Source organism: Nerophis ophidion, linkage group LG05 (genome assembly GCF_033978795.1).
Source record: "Nerophis ophidion isolate RoL-2023_Sa linkage group LG05, RoL_Noph_v1.0, whole genome shotgun sequence".
In the NCBI taxonomy this organism is placed as follows: domain Eukaryota; kingdom Metazoa; phylum Chordata; class Actinopteri; order Syngnathiformes; family Syngnathidae; genus Nerophis; species Nerophis ophidion.
In genome coordinates, this window is record NC_084615.1 from 49,095,039 (window position 1) to 49,112,062 (window position 17,024).

Consider the following 17,024-nt stretch of genomic DNA (forward strand, 5'->3'; position numbering starts at 1 on the left):
AATGGCGCTCTATGTTGATGGATGTAACGATGCATGAATTCTTTTTGCGTTCACATTCATCAGAAACACACTGAATCAGACGTAATGCCTCCATATTGCCTCTGGGAACATAGCTGTGCTTCTGTTTTTGTAAGGCTTTTGATGCTGGCAGCTTGAAGTTGATTCTCGCGCCAACAGACGAGATGTATCCAAAATCTGGTGTACGTACGTATTAACGGATTTGTCCCTCAGGTGTTGCCGTACTGGGGAAACCCTCATGAACGTAAAGTGATTCGTAAATTCTGGAGCCAGGTCAGCAAGAAATGACAAAAAAACGTATAGTCCATTCTTCCCGGATAACGTGATAACGTTATCAACGTATGTTTTTAGAAAACGCTGTACACTCAGAATGCACCGTTCCACGTGGTGATCACAAGCTACCAGCTGGTGGTCCAGGATGTCAAGTACTTCCAGAGAGTCAAGTGGCAGTACATGGTTCTGGACGAGGCGCAGGCACTGAAAAGCAGTACCAGGTGAACTACAATACATCGAAATAATTTAGATCCTAGGCTTCACACGCTGTTTGAATTTCAGGGACAAATTGGTAGTTTTGGACTCCATTGTGCTTTAAAGTTGCAAGAAATTACACTCAATATTAGATTTATTATACAAATGTTTATTTTACAGATATTTATTGAACTAAATAGCTGGTTTGTTAAATAGTATGATTTATGTACATTTATACCCACACTTACAATATACAGTATAGTTTATTGCTATAACTGGGTGACTTAAAAAACATGAAATAGTTGAGAGGTGGTCATTTTTGAATAGTAGGTAGGTATTACATTTGATATGTGGCCAAGCCAGTGCAACATGTATTTTTGACTGCAATTAGATATAGAGTAACAAAGCAACATTTAAATAACTGCTTGTTCAATATGGCTTCCAAAAAGACCCCTTTGTCGAAATATAGTCGTAATTTTTCCACTTAAAGGCCTTAAAAATGTCTGAAGTTTTTAAACTTGATCTTGAAAAATGTGTAGACACTCTTATACATTTATACATACCGCATACTACAAATCAGTAATCTTCAACAGGGAACATGTGACCCCTATGGTGTCTGCAGGGGCACTGCAGGTTGGTCGTGGAATTTTTTTGTTGATTGGACTTTTAAAAAAATATGTTTTTGTATTCACCCTGCAATTTTTTTTTTTTTTACAAATTTAAATGTCTGTAATTACACATTTACATTGTGTGTCTTGCGCAGAAGGAGAAATTACCATAAAGACTCTTAAATCTTGAATTGAATCTGGATGGATCTTGGCAGTTGCTAAATATAGTGACAGAGTTGCTAAATTGCAACACTGATCCCTCCTACTACGTCTTGTTATTCTTTGGCAGATCACGTGCTAATGAGCTGTTAAGGTGTTTCGATGCATACTGCTACAGGTAGTGCCAAATGTATTCTTGGCGTTTTAAATTGATAGTAATTTATTATTGAATACAATTATGGGAAACACTCTACTTATCTACTACTTTCCACAGCTTAAAGTTGCTGGAATATTTTTGATGGAAATTGCATTGTATTGCATTGTTGAATTATACACGTGTTGTGTTTCACCACTTTTATCCTTTTCAGCGTGCGGTGGAAGATCCTCCTGCAGTTTCAGTGTCGAAACAGGCTGCTCCTTACTGGCACGCCTATCCAAAACACAATGGCGGAGGTACGTTTCTGTGTTCTTATAGCTTGTAGATGTCTGTTTGTTTGTGTTCCAAATGAACCCCCGCTTCTTTTGCGCTCAGCTGTGGGCCCTGCTCCATTTCATCATGCCCACATTGTTCGATTCCCACGAAGAGTTCAACGAGTGGTTCTCCAAGGACATCGAGAGCCACGCAGAGAACAAGTCGGCCATCGACGAGAGTGAGTGTGTTCTCCCCCCAGCCTCAGTTCATTTCATTTGTTCCGCAAAGACCCGCAAAGTGGACCTTTTTAATCTGTATGATTCGCAACTGTTTGACATTTCAGACCAGCTTTCGCGACTGCACATGATCCTAAAGCCTTTCATGCTGCGCAGGATAAAGAAGGATGTGGAGAATGAGCTATCAGACAAGGTAAAGCGCACACTTCCTTTTTAACCCCCCCAAATTCTCAAATTAAATGGTCTCTTTTCAGTAATGGGGTTCTATAGTGGATGACACTAACGTATTGTACTTTGTAGACCTGCAACCTTCCTCTATTAGTCTCCTGAACCACTTATTGACAAAGTAATACAAAGCAATAATGCACTGACACGATCAAAAGGGTATCCATGTTGGTGGTCCCCCTTTATGGGAGTAAAAACCATTCAAAAGTTCAGCCCTCACGCATTTGTCTTTCTCCACTCCTCTTTCTCTGTCCGCCATCTTTCTTGACAATGAGTTGATTCATGAATGTTAATTAGCTCACTGCAGTTCTGCAAGTAAGAGTCATTTCTTCCATCATGAGTACTTGATTTATCCTGGCTTAAGAATGTAATTGTAAAAACTTTGGAATGCATTTTGGATGTCTCTGATCTAATGGATTAGTGTTACAGCCCTGACGGGTAATCAAATTTACTCCGCTGACACAAAAGCCAGCAGTGTTAACCACTAAGTCATAAGGGTCAAACTGATATAAAACAATTTTTAAGTGCACAGATATTTTTTGTCATGCAAGTGTAGAAATAAATTAACCACTTTTGGTGTAATAAGTGAATCCCATTAATCTTTACTTTTATGTGAAATATGTATTGCCATAAGGATTTTTTTAACTGCTGTGCCTCATGAAAGTCACTTTTTAGCATTCTGAATTGTCACACAGGTGTAAAAAAGATGTTCACCACTTTCGGTAACAAACTATAAAAGTAAGATCACACTGCCAGTATTTACTTTAATTTCAAAAGTGAAACGCGAGGGTGACTTTTCGGGGCCTCAAAGTAGGAGTGTCCCAATACAACTTTTTACTTTTAAAACTATACTAATATTGGTGTCTTGAGTATTGATCGATACTGATATTGACTTGACACAATATCAGCATGAATAAAAAATACTTTTATTTTTTTGTAGTTTGAAATGTTACAAAAGGTTTGACCAAGTGAAATTAGTCAAACGGAAAACAATGGTAGGTATGAAAAACATTAGTCTATTTATCAACTTGCTGGAAAGAACCTGTGCTGTCTTTAAATTTAAAAGGAGTGGTCATTGCTTAGAGTGAAGTGGTAGTTGTTTTTTTTTGGCAACACCTAAAGTTAAGCTCATAATGCAGTAAGTAGAATGATGCGTACTTGTTTATTACTGGATACTTTGTAACCATGTTTGCCTCTTGTAAATTATACTTGACTAAAATATAAGAAAAGACCAACCTTATGTGTTTATTGCCAAATCTTATTGGAGAGACTAATATCTAATATATACCTCATATTTGTCACTTTTTTAACATTCTGAATTCTTAGACGTGTAAAAAAGTCAAATCACTTTTAACACTAGGGTAAAACAAAACAGTCTAATATTGACAACAGTCGTGAAATAATGTAATGTAACAGTTACAAAAAAAAAATGTAGTTTAGGGTCCTACCATCCTCCATACCAGACAAGTCAATCCACTTTGTCATCCCCCCGCATCTAGATTGAGATCCTTACCTACTGCCAGCTGACGTCTCGACAAAGGTTGCTCTACCAGGCCCTTAGGAACAAGATCTCCATTGAGGACTTGTTGCAGTCCTCAATGGGCACGGCACAGCAGGCCCACAGCACTACGTCCTCCCTCATGAACCTGGTCATGCAGTTCAGGAAGGTTAGGATTTTTATATATTGCTTGGTACATTGGGGTGGCTTCACATGGTCTTCATTTTGCAGGTTTGCAATCACCCTGACTTGTTTGAGCGCCAGGATACTCGCTCTCCTTTCCACATGTCGCTTACACCCTACGTCCTGTCTAAGTTTCTTTACCGCCACGGCCTCCTCCATACTCACAGCCAAGCCAAGGACAAGTAAGCTATGCTAATGCAATTGCAAATGTGCTATGAGCATTTGTCAGTATCTATGAAAGCCTACCAAGTTTCTCCACATCAGGTTACTGCGAGTGCTTCTGTCTCCCTTCTCCCCAAACAACATCCAGCAGTCTCTCTTTCACAGACGAGGTTAGTGGCTATTGAGCTTAAACCACCTGACCCATTTGCTCTTCCTCTTTTATAACACCCTATGTACTGACCTCAGGGGATGATCAAGGGAGATGTTTTTCATTTCTACGCTTTATCGACGTGTCACCGGCCGAGATGTCCAACCTCATGCTGCAAGGCAACTTAGTCAGGTAGGTCAAATATAACAGAATCTTCATGGGAACCAGCATTACCTGCAGTGGACATTCATTTAATGTACAAATTTTAAGGAAAACTTGCACTGTTGTGCTGTTGTTAAATGGAGCCCGTGTAGCACTAGCGGTTCCCATACCGCAGTTTTAGAATCACTGGTTTATTTCAATTTAACATAGTAATTTAAGCGTTTTAAGGGCACTCGTGATTTAAAACGTTTCTAAATGTGTCCCTCGCTAATTGCAGCTATTTGGTTCCAGGCCTGACTGGGGTAAACACATTTTTGCCTTATAGGATTATTATTATTAAATCCAATATTTTTTATAGTTCTATTATTAAAAATAGTTAAGGACTTTATAAATACGTTTTTTTAACATTATTAGCATCCTTAGAGCATGGAGTAACACCTGTATAGTCACATTTACACTGATATAGTTGCCTTGAGTGAAGATCTTCTTACCAGTCCTGGGAGGATACTTCAAATGTCATTGCCTTGACCAATGCCAAGGCATCCATCATAGTCACTGCGTGTATATACTTAATCATATCCTGTGTAATTTCTCTAAGTTAGAATTGAGCTTCCATGTGCTGAAACCACAGACATCAACTGTTGTTCAAAAAGTAGGTCCAGTTGATTGGCACAGACATTAGTACGTCAGCATTGCTTGTCCCGCTGCGTTTCTCCTCTCTGTTGTCATTCCACATTGCTTGCGTCAAAACTTCACCAATGTAAAGATGTGTTATTGGTAAGGAAGGAGTCAAAATTTAATTGCATAGCAATTTTGTACTCTCTCCTTAGAGGAGACCGATTATGCAAAACCAACTTTCCTTACCTGTTGGTACCTCTTTTTGTGTATTTAGGATTTGCATATTTTGTGAAAATTTCAAATCAAACCAAGGAAGTATGGTGGAGATATTTATAAAACAATATTGCTTTCCTTCTTCCTTCCTTCCAGTGAGCCATTTGGAATTTGCCCACTTTGGGATGTTTTAACAATTGGTTACGTCACCGGATATCGCCATATATGGTAAAGTCACTGTAGTTTGACGTTGAAGTCAATAAGTTATTTTTCTCCATCTTCTTGTTGTGGGGCAGACTGGTTCGTATATGCACACGCATCCTCTGCTGTTGCCATTACTAATACAAAATAGCTTACAGTTGTAACTTACGTCAGTTGACTCCATAAGGATGCGCTAAAAACTACAGCATGGCTGACGGGGAAAAAAGGCAGTCAAAGTGAAGGCACATAAATAAGACCGCCCAAAAAAATGGCGCATCCTGAAGAGCCGGTCGCGAACCGGCTTGAAGATGGTCTATAAAACATAATGTATGCAACATTTTGACCAAATAACCACCATTACATGTTATGTAGACCACAAGGAAGTGATTTAAATGTGGAAAAATAATCATCACCCCTTTAACATGAAAGTAAACATGACACTAGATATTACTGTTAAAAAGGTATTCACTTCCCAGAAGCCCTGCTGAATATCTTTTACCCATCGCCACAAGATAAATCCTGCACGTTAATACCTATAAAACATAAAAATTACAAAATGTAAGACTCAATTTAAGAGAAAAATATGTAAAACATGTTTTTTTTTATTCTGCGATATAATGAAGCCGGAATATGACATGAGACGACTGTAATATTTAATCTATAGACCGCTGGAAAAGCTTAAAAATGCTGCTGTTCTCTTCCACAGATGGTTAGCTCTTTTTCTGTCTCTGAAGGCAGCTTACCGGCTGCATTCTCAGCGGCTGTTTGACCTCCAGGAAGAAACCAACAATGAAGCACTTGACAAGAGTACAAGGTTACGGAGGTCTTCAAGTCGGCATCTGTCTCGCAAAGACCTCATCCTGTGGATCAACAGCCCCACCGCCTTCCCCAACACGCACTCTAGCCCTGTGATACAGGTAATAATTGCCTTTTGTTTTATTGACAAATGACACAGTGGGACCATGTAGGTTATTTTATCCTCTGCCATTAGATGGCGCTATGTATCTGTCATTTCTGCATCAACACATACCAACAATGCTCACTTACTTTTAAGGCATACTCTACTGGAAACACTATTTCTCTGCGGGAAAGACAAAGCTGCAGTAAATTTATCCTGCTGTGTTGTTCAGCGACCGTTGACACCTACATCACATGTTTGGAACGCCACTGAAAGAAACACCTTGGGTTGGCAGTTGACCGCCAACATGCTGACAACATGGTGAATGTTCATTTGGAATTGCCAGTCTGCTGTAGCTTTGCCAATTTACGTTACGAATCCCATTGATTTTATTGAACAAAAGTCACAGGAAGAAACATTTTCAATATTCTTGTAGACTTTATCCATTTTTGTCATATACAGTCTAACTCTGCACTTGTCAAATGTAATATATGGCATATATCCCATACAACAAGAAATATGTACAAAATGTCGTACCTTTTATAAGTATTGGCCAAATTGGGTCAGTAGTACTGGGTACCGATTCATGTAAGATCGACTGGTAGCATATTTCCATACCTTTTTATGTATTTGACATGGCAGTGAAACAAGACCTTGGGGTTGTCTTGGTAATGTTGCAATTTTCAATGTCGACAAAGCAAGCATGCCTGATAGAAAGCACTCACAGGTACAGTGACACAACACTTTTGTAATATGTTAGCTCGATGCTAATTTACATCGGATATGCCATATGCATGCTTAGCATTAGCCATTTTACCTGGCAATTTCAACACCTCCAAATTTGGTATTGAAAACTGCAACTGAGATGCATGTTAAAATCAAACAGCTGGGATGTAATAAGTACAATACTTACTGTACAAAAACTTTGTGGGACTCAACCAGAGACTGCCACATTCAATTTTATGGCAAATACTGTTTCCTGGCTCAGGCAACACACCATGGCTTATACACTACTGCCTTCTGATGGCAACTGCATGCAAAGTCTTCTATATGGCACTTGTAAATGACTCAGAAGTATAGAACACCCAAAATATATCTAGACAGCACAGTTATATCATAAGTTCGATGTTTATTAAGGCTCCAGCACCCCCTGTGAGCCCAAAAGGGATAAAGTGGTAGAAAATGGATGGATGGATTACCACATATTTAACATTTATTAACACATAAACAGGCACAAAAGTAAAAGCCACCGATCCCTCCATACGACCTAACATCATGCGGAAGCCAGCCGTCCAGCCGTTGCCATGTCCACGTTCCATATACTTCCAGAAATGCTTGGCTTTTGATGGGCTGGACAAGGCCCAGCATACTCATCTTAGCATCAATACTGTGTAATGTACTGTGATGATGCCACAACGAATGAGGAGAAAGCCGTGTCAAACTGTCGCCAAATCAGCTAATTATGAACAAAAGTTAAAAACATTCTAGTGTATTTTTGCTCAGTGAAATGTAAACACTAAAGTACATTTTTGACGACTTATTTTTCCTTGTATAAGGGAAAGCTGAGTTTCCCATGCAATCTTAGAGCAACCGCCACTGTGCCAAATGTAGTGGTGGGCTGTCACAAGTAAATAAAATTAGATTTTTCTGACGTGGGGTTTTCATAAACTGGCTGTAGGTACACATTTTACTCTTAGAGCATCATTAAAAACACTTTTATGGGAAGATTTGGGCCTCATTATATATAAACCAATTTCTGCTGTGCTCCAGAACCTGGTCTTCACGACCCTCAGGCCCGGCTTGGTGGGACACTCGGATGTGATGATCCGCTGCAGACGCTCCTCCACCTCCAGGTTGTGGACCTGCCAGCCCACGCTTCCACCCAAGTTCCTGCTCAGCGCCACGCCCAGGGTATGCGTATGTTTATGTGTGCACGGTTTGTTTTGGTTTGTGTTTGCAAAGTGTGACACAGGCGAGCGTTTGGGTGGTCGTAGAAATGGCAAGAGCAAAGCCCACTAAACAATGAAACGCTGTTATCTGTGACGTGTGTGTGTGTATGTAACCTGCATGTGTGTGTGTGTGTGTGTGTGTGTGTGTGGGGTAAGGGAGTGGGAGCGACTACACTGGCTTCCTGCTGTCTTTAAAACAAACACAGGTTAACTATCAGTTGCTCAGCTTCCCATTTCCTTAAAAAAAACACACGGAAATTCTGCTGATGCTGTAGATCTACACTGAACTTAAAGTGACAGTTTTTAAAACGGGACAAAGAAAGTCTCCATAATGCCAAAGTATCTTAATTTTCTTTTTTTTGGTTTCCTAGGTGATCTCAGTTCCCATGGAGCGCTATTCCGCCGACCGCAGCGCCGAGCACGAATGGCGGGAGACGCGCGTTGGCGGGGGCACAGTCTTTAAGGAGTGCTTCCTGTACGGCACGCCGGAGCTGGCCTGTGATTGGCGCCAGAGGGCCCGTGCCTTCTTCCCGCAGTGCCCTGGCGGCATCATGGCCCTCTACCCTCAACATGGTTGGTCCTACATCCGCATACCAGGTAAGGCTGCCTATTTTACATTCTACTACTGCATATACTGACAAAATATGAGCATTCAAATTACGACATCTCTCACTTCATTAGGTACACACAGGAGCAATACAAGATTTACCATCACAAAATTACCTTATTTCCTCAAATAGTGGCCTTAAATGCCTACTGAAACCCACTACTACCGACCACACAGTCTTATAGTTTATATATCAATGATGAAATATTAACATTGCAACACATGCCAATACGGCCTTTTTAGTTTACTAAATTGCAACTTTAAATTTCCCGCAAAGTGTCCTGTTGAAAACGTTGCGGTGTGATGACGTGTGCGTTTGACGTCACCGGTTGTAGCGGACATTTTTTTCCAGCCTGATCCAAGCTATAAGTAGTCTGCTTTAATCGCATAATTACACAGTATTCTGGACATCTGTGTTGCTGAATCTTTTGCAATTTGTTCAATTAATAATGGAGAAGTCCAAGTAGAAAGATAGAGGTAGGAAGCGGTGTATAGCAGCTGCCTTTAGCAACACAAACACAGCCGGTGTTTCCTTGTTTAAAATTCCCGAAGGTGAAGCTTTAAAATGGAACAGAGCGGTCAAGCAAACATGGTTCCCGACCACCTGTCAACCGGCAGGTTTTGGTGAGAAAATTGTGGTAATAAGTCTGCTCTTACTGTAGTTATGAGCGTAGCTCGCGTCCTGCAGCTGCGTGGCTTCCCTCAGAGACACTGGCAGTCACCAAACCCGTGGCCACACCCCTCCGACTTTCAGGTACCATATAATCTCACTAAAACACTAGTAACACAATAAGCAGATAAGGGATTTTCCAGAATTATCCTAGTAAATGTGTCTAATAACTGAATCGCTCCCATTGCCCTCGCCTCTTTTTCTTTATTTTTTTTTTTTTAAACTTTTTTTTCATTTTTCTTTTTTTCTAGTCCCTCACTATCCTCATCCACAAATCTTTCATCCTCGCTCAAATTAATGGGGAAATTGTCGCTTTCTCGGTCCGAATCGCTCTAGCTGCTGGCGGCTATGATTGTAAACAATGTGACAACCAGTGACGTCACGCGCACATCGTCTGCTACTTCCGGTACAGGCAAGGCTTTTTTATTAGGGACCAAAATTCGCGAACTTTATCGTCGATGTTCTCTACTAAATCCTTTCAGCAAAAATATGGCAATATCGCGAAATGATCAAGTATGACACATAGAATGGACCTGCTATCCCCGTTTAAATAAGAAAATCTCATTTCAGTAGGCCTTTAACTGTGATAGATACCAGGCTTCAATTAATTATTTCTACTTAAATAAATAAACAAACGACTAGGACCACAACACACAAGGATGAAGTTATCCATAGGCACATAATTGACATACATACATACAAATGAAAAACCCCCCCTGTCCCATTGAGTAAACTTAACCTTAATAGATACTATGTAAGTCCAAAACATTAATATTATTAGTAGTGGTACTGTACATGTTTGTCATTGGAGTTATACTTTGCAGTGGTGTACAACTGTACTGCAACACACTGATGTTTGTGTACCTACTGTAGAGGCCGATAAATGTTCTTTCCAGATTGTTGTGCTTCTTTACTGATAAGGCTCAGTTGTTTCCCACACGCACGCCTCATGTTTCTTAGTGGACTCACGGCCCGTGGGAAATGCCACACAAAGTCCACTCGGGGTTAAAAAAGTCGATCATATCAGCAAACCTCTACCTCTCGATGTTCGTGTCATCACAATCGCTTTCCCCCTAGAGATTATGTGCGTGTGTGTGCCCGGAGTTCCAGTGGTGAAAGTGGTCAAAGTGGAGGCTTATTGGTTGCCGGCCCCTCGCAAGCAGGGCTGATGGATGTGCGCGAGTCGAGAGGCCACTGCAGTTGCACACACAACACTTCCCCTTCTCGCTGACCTGCTCAGCCCTGCTCGTCGTGATAAAACTGCCTCTGTCAGACATTGTGTAGATCTCCAAACAACAGAAAAGTCTCTTGGCAGGGAAGGTGATCAAGCATGTTCTTTATGTTCACTTTTTTTTTAGCACTGTAAGACACAAATTACCTCTCAGTAATGTTTGCAATTCTTTTTCAACTTATACTAAACCGTGGCATGTGTGATGTCTGTAGGAGTGTTTTTACGCATATTTGTGCTTGCTATCAATATGTAATGACGCTAGCATCGTGAGCAATAGCTAATTTGCTAACCAATTTTACAACTGTCTGTGTTAGTATTATTAACTTTTCTTTTGTATTGTTTGAGTTCCGCAAGTTCCTTAGTAAATTCACTAAAACGTCGCTGTCGATTTATTGAGTCTGTTTAGCTGATTGGAGAGTTAACTTCCGCATCTAGTGGTTTGATCAGCCGTTTTACTGCCGTGTTACAGACACAGTTTGGAAACAATTAATGTATGTAAATGAATATTTACAGAATATTTGTGTGTAAATAACTCTTTTTGTATCGAATGTATATACGACTTATAGTCCGGTCCGGCTAATATATGGGAAAAAATTTCCCTTAAATTTTGTGGATGCGGCTAATACACTGGTGCGCTCTATAGTCAGGATAATATGGTATGTACATGAACATATACTGTATTTGTATTAATATGATGGCAAGCAAAGGTAGCAAAAGCCACTGCTCTTCATGTCATAGCACTTATTGTTTTTGCCTAGAAAGTGCTGTATTGGGGCTGGTCGACTCTTGGATGGAAATTAATAACCACCAATAACTCCGACAAACTGTTTTTGTTGTTTCCATTAGCCTGTGATTGTGTCCAAGTGAGAAAACAAAACAAGTATTTGCGTGTGTTTGTGAGAACCCGTCTGAGCACTCCTGTGAAGTCACGAGGAGGCGGACAAAGCGAGGAAGTTTATCTGCTGCTCATTGTTCCAGCGTTTTGTTAGGTAACACTATTAGATGCCGTGTGTGTGTGTGTGCGTGTGCCTGCGCGTGTGCGTGCGTGTGTGTGTGTGTGTACGTACGTGTGTGTTTGAGTGTGTCCATTCAGCAACGTGAGGTGTTTCTTTATGCTCTCCCATGCTTAAGACCTCATGACCGTCTCACCAATTGGTAGTCCATTCTGTGACTCAGTAGTAGGGCCTGGACCTCCTCTCGGTGCGTCCCGCTCTCCCGCTTCTTTCTCAGCCTCAGCAGGAAGGAAGTGACCCAACGGCGCGGCACCCGTCCTCCACTGAACATATTGTTGCCACATCAAGGCTTAAATATGTACAGTAGCCTCGTCCCAAGTTTCCCAGCCTTACCCAGCCCTGCACCCCCACACCTTTTGAACAAATGGCCGGGCTGAATAAATAGTTTTTAGCGCCGTGGCGTGAGTACGGCTGCCCGAGGATATCAAGGGCGGAATCGAGACAGGCTATTAGGAACAAGGCTAGAGTGGAGGGAGAAAACAGCAGGGGTTGCTTTTTCTCCTAAGATACTGTGAATTTAGAATTCTTGCCTGTTTGTAATTTTATCTTTATCATATTGACTTGAATATAAGACATTATTAAATTGTGGAATAGATTAAGCAAATAAGTGTTCACAAAGTACAACGAAGAAGAATTCCGATAAACATCTTGAACTTGTTTAAAATACAAAATTACACATCTCATTAAGTGAATCATAATTAAATATAATATTTATTAAGATAACTGTTGTATTTAGAGTTAATTTAAGTTTAATGAAAAGGTGTAGGATAAAAAAAGCTTTGCTTCCTCCTACTTATTTTTGGACATGATTTAAAGAGAAATTAATATATGTAAGATATATGTTGTGTCATATCGAAACTGCATACAGGTTCGAAATAATATTCAACTCTAATATATTGTTTCGGTCTATTTAAAATTATTTGCTGCTTATTATAAAAGGAAACACAGGCTACATTATATTTTGACCTAACTCAATTTTGGAATTTAGTTTGACAATTGTCTTTTGAATTAGGGATGAAACAAATAACTTGAGTCGGTTTATTCATGTAGGTTTAGCACCCCCCGCGACCCTGAGAGGGACAAGCGGTAGAAAAAAAATGGTTTATTTATATTCTCTAAAATGAAGTCAGTGTAAAACTAAGCACACTAAGGAAAGTATTTTACATAGTTTGCAATGATTGAAAAAAAGAATACAATTATTCAGGATGAAGGTTGGTTACAAATGCCATGAGCCTAGTGCTAACGTACAATGAAGCTAAATAGCAGGGCCAATCGCAAGGCACATGTAGACAAAAAGTAATTCACACTAACATTCATATATAAGGACAATTCACAGTCTCCAATGAACCTAAGCTGAAAGTAAATGGAGTATTTTGAGAAAACCCACACACGCATGGGCATTCAAAAGAGATGTCCAAAACGAGGTTCAAAGATGCACACAGCGTTAAGTTAGACGTTATTGTTTGTAGTAATGTCAACATTTGGGTGGTTTATACAAGCTTGATCAAATAATGCATTAATTTACTTGAAATACTTTTCTCTTCAACTTTCTCTCCTTACTTTTGCCAGGTGCAAGACCAGCTGTTGCGCTGCTGACAGGGAATTCAATGTAATGCTTGAATTTTTTTTCATGCAAAAAAAAACCCAAAACTATTTTTAACGTGTGGTGGCTTTTATTTTGCCGTGGCGGTGCACCACTATCAATTACATGGAGAGAACACCCTGCTGTTGGTTTAATGTTTCCGTTTTCCTGCATGGCGCTTCTGGGGGAGCAGACTGGATGGGACAGTGTTGCTTGGCTGCTACTTTTTCTTCTGCTGGGTTTCTGCAGCCTTCATGCTTTATGACACCTGGCTTCCTGTTGCATAACAATTTGGTAAATTCGGTACAGTATCCAATTTTAAAGCAGCATACATGGCATTTCTAAAGCGGAAGTTTACTGTGGCGTTGAAAGAGAAAGTACTGACAGTGTGCCACGCTGGAGTGGGAGAATGAAAGTTGGTAAGCAGTTGGGCCTAAAGGCTTTAATGTGGATTATTATATACAGTGTTTCCGTTTGGCAATATCCCGCTTTGCTGGCTTCAGTATGAAAGGCACAGTTGAATAAATGCTAGATTTTTTTCCGCATTTTTTGTGTAATCTCATGCCAAATGATTGTGTGAAATGTGTGACATAAGCAACAAACATGGTGGTTGCCGCCAAGTACTGCACCCCATTTGACCTCGATTGCTTCGTGGTGTGACTGATCCACAAATATTTCCACACGATTGACAGAATTCGCAGCGCTCAATGAATTTATTCTTGTGCCCATAATGTGCCATCTCGTCTACACTCCATGGGGTGGCCAGATCAGGATGTCCCGTTTCAAACTGGACCAAGTGGAGCCAAATGAGAAACATCACCAGTATATAAAAGGAAGTCTGTTTAGCTTTCACGCTGGCGGGTGGTGTTTGCAGAACATTCCAGTGTGACACGGAAATAACCATCCGCGCTGTCTTACGATAATTAGTAGAATCACCTCCACCACAAAATGACGGCCTTCTCACGGTATAGAGGCACATTCTTTTTTTTACCGCTATCGCAAACGCTGTGTTGACAGAAAATATCAAACCATTGAGATGATCAGGCATCAATCAGGAGGCCATGAGTGAGAGAGAGAGAGCCCAGTCTAACTCCCTGTGGGAAATGCAACTTGGCCTTCCTGTCATGGGGCAAAATGGCAGGAAACTCTCTGAAAGAGTAGGGCACAGAACAACACAAGTTGAAAACAGCGTTTAACCGGCACCGACGTCTGGTCTGCAGAATACAAAAACAAAATGTCCAAGTGAGCATGTTAAAAGGTCCATTAATAATAGTAATTATAAAAATAATAGAGCACGAAGATACTTTTCAGTGCACCTACCATTGTAGACTGAAGGGGGCGACATTACCCACGTGATGAGCAAACTCCACTTGTGTCTGTCCCTCAGCCACAGGAGCGGCTTGACCTTAATGACAGACCTTGAAAGTCTTTATCATGTTTGTGGGGAAGGCAGCGGCGTCTAGGTTACACTTGGGGTTAGCCATATATATTATTTGGGGGGATTACTGTGTAATGGATGCAAGCTCCGGCATCTAAAACCGTCTTAGCATCTGGCTCTTAGCCTCCACTAGGAAATTAGGTTCAAGTTAAGGCCCCCGTCAATAGGAGCAAAGTAGCATCGGGCTAATATTTCCATCTTCAGCAGTGGCGAACAAGTGTTGCCCATTGACTTATTGATTAGACAGTATAATGTATCATTATACAGTGAGGGCCTGCCATCGACCCCCCATCTGTCTCTCTTTCTCACATAACCCACCATCCATCATCGTTCATCAGGAGGTTCACTGCCATTCTTGTTGCTCCCCCATACTTTTTTTCTCATTTCTGGTCCGTCTAGTTTGGATGAAGAAAAGGGGTGTGATTGTTGGACGAGATGAGCGTCGTGGCGTATTAATGAAATTAGCACCGTAGTGGGTTTGGGAGTATCAGGCGCCAGGCACCAGGGCTGGGCCGGGGTTAATTAGCTGGCAGCAGGCCTCTAATTGGGTCAGGACCGTGTCAGGCCTCTGGCTCTGGCCCTACAGGGATTGGATTACACCGTCAGGGGACAGACAGTAGGGATGGGGGGGGTTTGGCGGGTTTGCTTGGAGGGAGGTTTTTTTGGTGGCGGCGAGGATGGCAAGTGAGCTGGAGGATGAGGTGGAGCGAGAGGGAGGAGTGCCTAATCTACCAGCAGAAGGCACGGACAGGAGGAGGTGGGAGGGCCAACACCCCTTTTAGGATGGATTGGAGTGTGTGTGGGGGGGCCGGGGGGTTGGTTGCTGTGAAAGCGGGGCAGGTGGTTAAGCTTGATATGTGTTGCCATGGCAATGGCAGAGTGGTGTGACACCACATGGGATTTGCTCGCGTTGTTGAGGCGTGGTCTCGATGTCGTACTTGTGTTCCGCGTCACACATTGTTTAATTTTTATTCAACCAAAACTTATCTTAAGCTTCATTTACAACTTCTTCCCACTTGATTAGGTATGTTAAAATCCGCACTAATCTTTGTATGTGTATTGTCATGTAATAGAACTGCGGACGTCACGTGACTAGTTTTGTTTCATTGCCACGTTGGCAGGAGACGCAGCAGCTATAAAGGACAATGTCAGCTTAATGGCTTCAGCGTTAACTCTACAACCAAATGGATATTAAATAATAAAACATCAAACCTAACTGGTTAAACATAAACCTACCAATTAGGCGTTGTTTTGATATTGACGGACGTATGATGAGATGCGTGATATCATATCCTGGAGCTCTGGATAGAACAGGGGAAAAAAATAAAGCCCAAATTAATTGATGATGTTAGCTAGGTATTCTTTAATGTAGTTTTTTTTTATTACCTCTGCCAGGAGGTTATATATTCACTAGAGTGTGTCTGTCAGTTAATTAGCAACATTGCTCCACGAGTTGAAGTGAATTATATTTATAAAGCGCTTTTCTCTAGTGACTCAAAGCGCTTTACATAGTGAAACCCAATATCTAAGTTACATTTAAACCAGTGTGGGTGGCACTGGGAGCAGGTGGGTAAAGTGTCTTGCCCAAGGACACAACCGCGGTGACTAGGATGGCGGAAGCGGGAATCGAACCTGCAAACCTCAAGTTTCTGACACGGCCACTCTATCAACCGAGCTATACCGCCCCGTCATCGCCATATTTTCATGAAACTGACAAGGAATGTCAGAAATGGGATAAGGAACAAGTGATTAAATGCTGTGCCTCGGTCAGATTCATTGCTGAATTCAGAATTCTTTACTATAGGGAGATAGAACCTGTCGGAGGTCTGCGCTCTCTGAGTACTTTTTCTAGTTGTTTCTTACTTTTATTATGTTTAATGCCCATCTGTGGCTTAAGTCTTTCTAAATAGTTCCTTTGAGGTTTCTTTTTCCAGTTTGCTCACGTTTTTGCCCAGTGGTCCTATATTTCTTCACAGGCATGTAGCTTAATAAGTCGTAAGCGCAATGATGGGTCCAGACAAGCCACCGAAGCCCTAAAAAAGCTACTTCATTCATCATCTTTGCTTAACTTCATAGTGTCCAACGGTCTAGTGATGATAGTGTTTTGAACCCAAGCCACCTTGCCCGTGAAGCCATGTGAATGCCACGTTCAGAGGTTTTCTTTTCAAAGTCATCTGCTTATTCTTAATTTATCAGGATCATAATGTTGCCTGAACGCAAAGCAGCTCCTCGTATCTTTTGAAATCCAGACATCAACATAAAAACAAGCTGCTAAAAGTGCTTACTAGGATCCAAACTTTATTGCACATACTACATCATCCGACA

The 17,024-nt window shown here is 41.1% G+C and overlaps 1 protein-coding gene across 4 annotated transcripts in view; it reads left to right on the top strand.

Annotated features, from left to right (window-relative positions):
* The window catches only part of ino80 (INO80 complex ATPase subunit), a 54,122-nt gene that overhangs the window by 18,245 nt on the left and 18,853 nt on the right, over positions 1-17,024 (top strand). For all 4 annotated transcript variants that reach the window (XM_061901284.1, XM_061901283.1, XM_061901281.1 and 1 more), the window contains exons 16-27: positions 232-291; positions 370-512; positions 1,622-1,706; positions 1,786-1,903; positions 2,009-2,094; positions 3,626-3,793; positions 3,856-3,989; positions 4,072-4,139; positions 4,216-4,309; positions 6,018-6,228; positions 7,980-8,120; positions 8,530-8,755. In XM_061901284.1, the coding sequence (XP_061757268.1) occupies positions 232-291; positions 370-512; positions 1,622-1,706; positions 1,786-1,903; positions 2,009-2,094; positions 3,626-3,793; positions 3,856-3,989; positions 4,072-4,139; positions 4,216-4,309; positions 6,018-6,228; positions 7,980-8,120; positions 8,530-8,755 (1,534 nt within the window). The remainder of the gene's footprint in view (positions 1-231; positions 292-369; positions 513-1,621; positions 1,707-1,785; positions 1,904-2,008; positions 2,095-3,625; positions 3,794-3,855; positions 3,990-4,071; positions 4,140-4,215; positions 4,310-6,017; positions 6,229-7,979; positions 8,121-8,529; positions 8,756-17,024) is intronic.